Source organism: Dipodomys ordii, unplaced genomic scaffold, assembly GCF_000151885.1.
Source record: "Dipodomys ordii isolate 6190 unplaced genomic scaffold, Dord_2.0 Scaffold92, whole genome shotgun sequence".
NCBI classification, from domain to species: Eukaryota; Metazoa; Chordata; class Mammalia; order Rodentia; family Heteromyidae; genus Dipodomys; species Dipodomys ordii.
Window position 1 is genome coordinate 3455331 of NW_012267308.1, and position 9721 is coordinate 3465051.

General features: G+C 44.6%; 1 protein-coding gene across 1 annotated transcript in view; it reads left to right on the forward strand.

The window, feature by feature from the left end:
- Window positions 1–9721, forward strand: part of Pdcd2l (programmed cell death 2-like) — an 11996-nt gene that overhangs the window by 1532 nt on the left and 743 nt on the right. Inside the window, exons 2-4 of the mRNA XM_013026166.1 lie at window positions 2273–2685; window positions 4993–5103; window positions 6971–7119. Of these exons, the coding sequence (XP_012881620.1) occupies window positions 2273–2685; window positions 4993–5103; window positions 6971–7119 (673 nt within the window). The remainder of the gene's footprint in view (window positions 1–2272; window positions 2686–4992; window positions 5104–6970; window positions 7120–9721) is intronic.

The window sequence follows — 9721 nt, forward strand, 5'->3', positions numbered from 1 at the left end:
CATATCCTGTATCCAAAAGAGACTCCAAAACATCTAGTTAAATAAGCTAAGAACTTTATTACCACCACGTGGGGACCACTTTCTACCACCAGGGAAGTAGGAGCTAAGGTAGGATGGGTTTTTATAGAGGTAGGTTACACAGAGTTATATAGATGAGCCATGCAAGGCAGGTTTGGCACATTGTTTATTGGTTATAATTACATGATCTTTAATTACTTGTTCTGTATGGTAAATACCATGCTATATGGTAAATATCATAATAATTTGCAATAGGCCACTCATAGTGGGACCACTCGGTGGTGGTCTTTAATTGGTGGGCTTAAGGCCCTGTTACTCAGGCAAGCAAGGTTACAGAAGCGAAACATAGCAACACATAGTCTCGAGTCACAGGAGCATAGGTGAAACATAATCTTGTCTTGGTCAGCATGACCAATATTATCAATGTGATTGACACTACTACAGAAATGATTTGTATTATAAGCTCCTGACTAATACAGCAGCTCAGTGCAGCTGGTAATAAGCCTAAGGTTCTCAGTAGCCTTCTGCAAAGCTGCCAGCTTGGTAAACTTGAGTGAAGGAGCGATGTTGTTTTGCTTTTTAGCAAGGATGGAGAAGAGGCAAAGGCTGAGTACCAGTCAGTCTTTGTCTGGGGTTTTCCTTTACCAAGAGGTTTTTGCCCTTTATCAATAATCTTCTTCTGTTTTGTTTTTTTTTTCCCCACATTTTTGTTCCCATGGATATTCTTTTCCCAGGGAAAAGGAGGTTCAGGGGAGAGAGTAAATTTCCAACAGCAGGAGGGCCTGAGGCCAGACCATAGGAGGAACTTTCTCCCAGTGAATAGCAACTCATATTACATAAGCCAGATGCTGGTGGCTCACACCTGTAATTTCAGCTACTCAGTGAAAATCTGAGGACTGGGGTTCAGAGGTAGCCTGGGCAGCTAGGCCATAATACCCTTCTCTGCAATTAACTAGCAAGAATGGCAGATTGGAGGTGTGGTTCAAGTGACAGCACTAGCCTTGAGGGAAAAAGCTAAAAGATAGCTCCCAGGCCTTGAGTTTCAGCCCATTTTGTTTGCAGTTGCTGTAGATCTCTATATACTGTTTAATATATGAGAGACACAGTACCAATAATATAGGAAATAAAAAGATGAGTATATCTGTCTGTTCAGTATCTGATAATAGATAAGCTGACACAGACTTAACCCTAAAACTTAACACAAGGACTTACTAATTTGATAGGCTGCAGAACGTAAAGTCAGGAATGACCTCTGAAACCACTTTTGTGTGTGTGTGTGGGGGGTGTTCTGGGGTGGGGGAGAGGAGTTGTGGGGCTTGAACTCTGGGCCTGGGTGCTGTCCCTGAGCTCTTCAGTGGCTTTATCACTTGAGCCACAACACCACTTCTTATTGGGGATAAGAGTTTCATGGATTTCCTGCCCGGGCTGGCTTTGAACTGTGATCCTCAGATCTCAACCTTCTGAGTAGCTAGGATTACAGGAGTGAGCCACCAGTACTCAGCCTGGAAACTACATTTTACAACTGGCTGGTGTGTCATACTAACTACCTTGCCTGCAGTCAGGAAGCTCAACAGTAGTTAGGTAAACTGGGGGCCATGCTGGACACCTACTGTGCTTCAGACTTATTCCCCTTTGCTTCATGGCTTTTTTTTGTTGTTGTTTTGTTTGTGTTTTTTGGGTCATGGGGCCTAGGCATGGTCCCTGAGCTTTTCTGCTCAAAGCCAGGGCTCTACCACTTTTAGATACTAATCCACTTACAGTTTCTGGGTGGTTAATTGGAGATAAGAGTCTCACAGACTTTTCTGCCCCACCTGGCTTCAAACCACAATCCTCAGATCTCATTCTCCTGGAGAGGCTCCAGGCAGGAGCCACTGGTGCTCAGCTCATGACATTTCTTTATTCTGTCCACGTTTAGATCTATTTTTGGTGGTCTCAAGTTTGTGTCTCTCTGTGATAGACCTACTTAGACTCCTGATCAAACCTTAAGACCCTAGATGCTAAAGGAGTCTGAAGAATGTAGTTCTTTCCTTCAGTTTCTGCAGTACATGATGTGCAACAAAAAGATTTTAGAACAGATGGTTGAAAACATGATGGGCTACCTAGGCTAGGCTGCCTTCCCTGGAAAGGAAAGCAAGTACTGAAATTATCTACCACATGATAATAAATAGCTGGAATCCAAGAAGTTGGATTGGGGTTCCCCAGAGGGGAACAGATGGTGTAAAGACAAGGTACAGATGAAATCTCTGTGTGAAATCTAAGCATGATTGCTCTTTATTTGCTGGTTATCTTTCAGAAACAGGAAAGTGGCCTTGCAGCTGAGAACTGGTGTGAAGGTGCAGATGACTGGGGGAGTGACGGAGAGGAGACGCCTGCCCCCCAGCTTCCTTTGGACTTTGGAAAGGATTCCTATTGTGCCAAGGACGCAGACTGCACAGTGCAGCTCCAGGGCCTCTCCCTGAAGGACACTGGCGTGGATGCGGCCTGTCCTGCATCTCAGCACAGAGGAATGGCTGTCCCCACTGGAGTGCCACAGTTCCAGCCCTACTACATCTGTGTGGTCGACGAGGAGGACTTCAGAGACTTGGTCAGTCTCGATCATGCCTACAACCTCCTGAGGGACTACGAGCAGCGAGAAGGAATTCATATGGACCAGTTGCTTTCCCAAAGGTGAATGGGTGCTGCTGAGGTAGGGAGGTACCACACACAGCAGGCACCTTAGACTTTGCCTCGGTTCTTAGGGACACTTCAGGACGAACACATGTGGTGTATAGGACCTTTCTGCTTCACTCCTTGGGTAAGAAACAGCAACACAGGTGGGCGAGCTCTTACCGGGCAACATGAGTTAGCTTGCAAACACATGGCTTTATTGATAACTGCACTCAAGAAAATGAAAGGTGAGACTAGGTACAGTGGCTCACACCTATAATCCCAGAAACTCAGGAGGCAAAGATCAGAACAGCCTCATTTCAAAGCACACCAGGATGAAAATCATCCCAGACAGGTGCTGGTGGTTCATACCTATAATTCTAGCTACTCAGGAGGCTGAGATCTGAGGATCATGGTTTGAAGCCAGCCCAGGCAGAAAAGTCCGTGAGACTCTTATCTCCAGAAAACCAGAATTGGTGCCATGGTTCAAAGGGATAGAGTGCTAGCCTAGAGCAAAAAGAGCTCAGGCCCTGAGTTCAAGCCCCTTGACAAAAAAAAAAAAAAGAGTCCATCAACCAATAAAGCTGGGCTTGGTAGTGGGCCCTTGTCATCCTAGCTATTCTTGAAGCTTGCTAAATAAATAGTAGCCGCCCTTTCCTGTGCCCTTTTAAGGTTGACCCGTGTCTTAAGAGGCTAACACAGAAGGGTAAATGAAATCTCCATAAAACCCAGAGATGAGGCAGTAAAACTCCTCTTTGGATCCTGTCTGGAGTTACAACTGAAAAAAAAAATAAATAGTAGCATCAAGGTCTGGGCTGACCTGGGCAGCAGTGTCAAACACTATCTGAAAATTAGAAGAAAAAAAAAAGCCAAAACTCACCACCCCAACCCCACACCATGAGAAAAATAATGAAACGTCCTTTATCAGAGCTGTTTCTCTTGTCAGCTCTTTTCAGAATAGTCCTGGGGCCTCAGCTGTCCCTCAGCTCTTCAGCTCAAGGCTAGCGCTCTACCACTTGAGGCACAGCGCCACTTCCAGCTTTTTCTGCTTATGTGGTGCTGAGGAATCAAACCCAGCCTCATGCATGCAAGGCAAGCACTCTACCACTGAGCCACCTTCCCAGCCCCTTCTCAGAATAATGTTAAAAGGACATGTTGATGTTTGACGAACGATTTATGAAAATAATCTATGCCTCTATGGAGACAGTCAACAGACATAATGGCCTGTTACTATTGAAATTGGTTTGGGAGAATGGCGGGGCTGTACATGTATTTGAGAGATCAGTTTTGTGCTTTCTTTGTGGTGCTGGGAATTACACCCATGCTCTTGTATGTGCTAAATACCTGTTCTGCCACTGATTGAGCTATACAGCCTTATCCCCTAATCCCTCCTCTGCCCCTCCATGGATCCTAGGGCTTGAACTTGGCCTGGGTGCTGACTCAGAGCTGTTTTTTTTTTTTTGCTCAAGGCTGTTCTACAACTTGAAGCACAGTGTCACTTCTGGCTTTTTCTGAGTAGTTAATTGGAGTCTCACAGACTTTCCTGCCTGTGCTGGCTTTGAACCACAAAGCTCAGCCTCTTTAGTAGCTAGGATTACAGATATGAGCCACTGGCACTCAGCTAATGAATTTCATTTAATTTGTCTGTTTATTTTGGGCAGACTGGGGTTTTGAACTCAGGACCTTGAACCTACTACGCAAGTATGCTCTCACTTAGCTCTGCCTCCAGCCTCTAAATTCTTTAAAAGAAAATAATTTTCGCTGGGCGCCCGTGGCTCACACCTGTAATCCTAGCTACTCAGGAGGCTGAGATCTGAGGATCACAGTTCAAAGCCAGCCCGGGCAGGAAAGTCCATGAGACTTCTCTCCAATAAACCACTAGAAAAACCGGAAGTGGTGCTGTGGCTCAAGTGGTAGAGCACTCACCTTGAGCTGAAGAGCTGTGGGATCGCCCTCAAGCCCAGAGTTCAAGCCCCATGGCCAACAAAAAGATAAAAATAAAGAAAATAATTTTCTACTGGGCAATGGTGACTCAGGCCTGTAATCCCAGCCACTGAGGAGGCTGAGATTTGAGGATCATGATTCAAAGCTACCAAGGCAGGAAACTCTATGAGACCCTTTATCTCCAATTAACCTCCAAAAAAACTAGAAGTAGAGACTGGCTCAAATAGTAGTGTGCTTCCCTTGAGAAACAAAGTTAAGGGAGAGTACCCTGGCCCTGAGTTTAAGTCCCAGTCCTGGCACAAAAAAAAAAATCTTGTTTGCTCTCCTAAGTATTATAATTCTCTGACTATTCACACTAAGAGTGTTTTTTGCTTTTCTCTTAAGTTTTTCTGATGCTGGTGATGAAAAATATGAGAAGACCAAAATTAAAAGTGGCGATCAAATGTTTTACAAATTCATGAAGAGAATTGCTGCTTGTCAGGACCAGATTTTGAGGTAAAGAAAGTAGATTTTCTTTCTTTTTAAAAAAATACTATTGTGGGAGTAATGCATGCTGGTGTGCAACTGTAATTCCAGCTATTTGGAAGACTGAGGCAGGAGGATCGCTTGAGCCTGGAAGTCAAAAGGCAGCCTGCACAGTAGAGACTCTTCCCTTCCTCCCTCCCCCCCACCTAGTTCATGGGGCTTGAACTCAGGGCCTGAGCCCTTTTGCTCAAGGCTAGTACTCTACCACTTTGAGCTACAATTCCACTTCTGGTTTGTGTGTGATTAATTGGAGATTGTCTCATGTGGACTTTTCTGCCTGGGCTGGGTGTGAACCTTGATCCTCATATCTCAGCCTCCTGAGCCACCAGCACTCAGCTGAGACCCTGTCTTTTAAAAAAAAAAACACCAAAAAAACCAAGCTGAGCGCCAGTGGCTTATGCCTGTAATCTTCACTACTTGAGAGTCTGAGATCTGAGAATTCAGGTGCCAGCCTGAGCAGACAAACCTGAGAGACTCTTATCTCCAGTTACCCAGCTAAAAGCTGGACTGGAAGGATAGCTGAAGTTGGCAGAGTGCCAACTGAGCAAGATAACAAAGACTAGCTGAGTACAGGTGGTTCACGCCTATAATCCTAGCTACTCAGGAGGCAGAGATCTGAGGATCAAGGTTTGAAGTCAGCCTGGGCAGGAAAGTCCATGAGACTCTCATCTCCAGTTAACCATCCCAAAAGCCCAGAAGCAGAGCTGTGGCTCAAAGCAATAGAGCACGAGCCTTAAGCACTTAGCTTAGGGACAGCACCCAGGCCGTGAGTTCAAGCCCTAGGATTGGCATCAAAATAAAACAAACTATATTGAGATAATTTGAGGGTGGGAGGCTTGGCTTACCCAATGAGCAAAAGCAAGTGTCAGTGAGTTTGAGTCCCTGTATGGGGCGGGGGAGGGGGAAGAGGGCTGGGAAGGTGGCTTAGTGGTAGAGCGCTTGCCTTGCATGCATGAGGCCCTGGGTTTGATTCCTCAGTACCACATAAGCAAAAAAAGCTGGAAGTGGTGCTGTGGCTCAAGTGGTAGAGCGCTAGCCTTGAGCTGAAGAGCTGAGGGACAGCGCCCAGGCCCAGAGTTCAGGCCCCACAACCAGAAGAAAAAAAAAAATGAGAATGCAGAGAAATTTGAGAGTTCAGGCATGCCTTTCAGCTTCCCCTAACAGTTCCATCTTATCTCACCATGTGCAATAATTTAATACCAGGAAGCAAAACTCCTTTTTTTTTTCCAGCCCTAGGGCTTGACCTCAGAGCCTGGGCACTGACCATGAGCTTCATTTGCTCAAGGCTAGTACTCCACCACTTGAGCCACAGCGCCACCTCTGGCTTTTTCTGTGTATGTGGTACTAAGGAATCGAACCCAGGCCTTCATGCATGCTGGGCAAGCACTCTACCACTAAGCCATATTGCCAGCCCCCCCTTTTTTTTAAACGTTGGTACTGGAACTTGAACTCAGGGCTTTGCATTCGCAGGCAAGTGTTTTACATGTGAGCTATGCTTCCTGCCCCTATCTAGTGAGTTTTGTTGTTTTTTTTTTCCTCAAAATTTTTATTGTGATTAAATGGTTACATAATTTCCCAAATTTCACAGTATTGTAGGATAGTGATGCTTAAAGTCACAAACACATTCTAACTTTCATGGAACAAACTATCATGGTCTATAACATGAGTTCTATGAGCTTTGCAATACAGTTATTTCTTCCACATTGGGTGGTATGTACATTTCTTTTGTTTTGCACAGCATCAGCTGTTCCCTCTTTCCCACTTGTATGCGTGTATACATGCATGTAACTTGTATGCGTGTGGCTCTGATTCAGTGCTCTTCCTTTCTTTTTCCTAGGTATTCCTGGAGTGGAGAGCCACTTTTTCTGTCCTGTCCCACGTCAGGAATCACTGAGGTCCCAGCCTGTGGCCACTGTGGAGGCCCCAGGACATTTGAGTGTCAGCTTATGCCCGCACTGGTCACCATGCTCAACAGTGCTCATTTAGGTAGGAATCTCTTGGTGTTGAAAGACTGATTTTGTTTACTAAAACACCATAGCATGTTGTAGAAAATTTGGGAAATTAAATTGTTTTAAGAAATTATTATTATTATTATGTTTTTTTTTTGGTGTGGTCGTGGGGCCTGAACTCTGGGCCTGGGCACTGTCCCTCAGCTCTTCAACTCAAGGCTAGCACTCTACCACTTGAGCCACAGCGCCACTTCCAGCTTTTTTTTCTGCTTATGTGGTGCTGAGGAATCAAACCCAGGGCCTCATGCATACAAGGCAAGTGTTCTACCACTGAGCCACCTTCCCAGCCCCTTCATCAGATTTTGAACAGAGATGATTATATGTTATCTGTGTATAAAAATTCTCCTTCTCTTTATGGCTGGGCCTTTTTGTGTTTGTTTGTTTGTTTGAGACAGGGTCACTTGTTCCTCCTGCCTCCGCTCCAGTGCTGGCATCACATGCCTGGCCTTGGCTGCCTTTTTTTGTGTTTATTTCCTTTTGTTTTTCACTGTGGCGTTAACTCAAAGTTCTAATACAATCTTAAATTAAATGGGGGAGAGTATGTATCATTGTTACATTTCTGATAACAGGAGTAAAGCTGCTAGTGTTTATCATGAGGGGTTATAACCACCTTAGGTTGTTTTTTTTTTTTAAACTTGTAGGCTGGGATGAGAGGGAAAAACTGGGAGAGAACAAAGGAAGGGGTGACATTGTCCAAAAAGAAATTAGTCATTATTTGACTTATGAAATGGTAGCCCCTCTGTATGTCACCTTTATAATAATTAAAAATATTTAATAATAAAAATAATTTTATTGTTATTAAGGTGTTATACAGAGGAGCTACCATTTCATAAGTCAGGTAATAATGAGTACTTTTTTTTTTTTTTTGTGGGTCATGGGGCTTGACCTCCAAGCCTGGGCGCTGTCCCTCAACTCTTCAGCTCAAGGCTAGTGCTCTACCACTTGAGCCATAGTGCCACTTCTGGCTTTTCTGGTGGTATTGGAGATAAGAGTCTCATTGACTTTCCTGCCCGGGCTGGCTTAGAACCACGGTCATCAGATCGCAGCCTTCTGAGTAGCTAGGATAACAGGTGTGAGCCACCAGCACCCAGCTTTTTTTTCCCCCCAGTCCTGGGGCTTGAACTCAGGGCCTAGCACTGTTCCTGAGCTTCTTTTTGCTCAAGGCTAGTACTCTACCATAGTGCCACTTTTGGCTTTTTCTGTTAATATGGTACTGAGGAATTAAATCCAGGGCTTCATATGTTAGGCAAGCGCTCTACCACTAAACCACATTCCCAGCCCTGAGTACATTTCTTTCTTTCATTCTTTTTTTTTTTTTTGACAATGTTACCCCTTCCTTTACTTTCCCACCAGTATTGTAGGTTTTTGTAAAGCATTTTATGAGGTTGAAGAAGGGCTTGACTTTGTAGTTTTTTGCATTCCTTTTGTAACAATACAAATATGGCTGTGTGTGTCAAGGCTGGCTTTGAACTTGAGAACCTGAGATCTACCTGCCTCAGCAGATTGATAGCATTACAAGTCTGCACCACTCCTGGCTTCCATGCTTGTTTTGATCCCTGATTTTTAGGTTGTAGATAATTCTCAAAGTGTGTGATAAAACTTTTATCATCCACATTTTCCACGTGAGGAGCCAAAGAAAGCTGACAAGCGGGGAGGGAGAAGCTCAGTGGTATCAGTGTGTGAACTGACACATTCAAGGCCCAGGCCACAGCTCCACACACCCCTCCCACCTTCCATCCCAAAGTAAAGTGCTGAAGGGAAGTTCTCTGTGAAAAGACAGAACTTGTTTACTAATCATCTACTTTGTTTGGATAGAAGCCTTGAAATGTTTGCATTTGAGATCTTTTCTCCAGATAGTTTGGCTCATTCCAAGAATGCTTTCCCACTTTCTTCCTTTGAGCGAGGCTGATGACTCAGTGTCACTGGGGCTGTGCTGAGGTCTGCCTGCTGCAATCTTGTTCATTTTCCCAGGGTTGACACAAACCCAGCTGAGTGCAGTGCACACCTGGTAACGTGGAAGTGCTTTCTATCACTGCCCGTGCACAGCTAGTGTGTATTCTCCTGCTACTGCCATTTGGATGAAATCCACTTTTGCTGTCAGTGGTCACTATGGGGTGGACTGCAAATACATGGTAGCTGAAAGCAGTAAGCAGTTTATTTGATGGCAATACTGGGACTTGAACTCAGGGTGTGGGTACTGTCTCTTAGCTTTCCACTCAAGGATAATATTCTACCACTTGAGCTACACATCTCTACTTCTGGCTTTTTGGTGTAATCTCACGGGCTTTTCTGCTTGGGATGGCTTCAAAACCTCACCCCTTAGATCTCAGTCAGCTTCCTGAGTCACTAAGAGTCAATGGATGAGGCACCGGTGCTTAGCATCAATGATTTTTACTTTGTCATTTTTTTCAGCTTCTTTAGTTACCCACATTAGTTTCCTCTACTGAGCCATCTTTCTCCTTGTTCCTACTGCCTTATCTTCCAATGAACACTCAGAGTGCTAAGTATTTCCTATGTGCGTTAACTTAGTTCCCTTTACCATGGTCTTACCTACCATCATGGTAAAGTACTGGCTTTGT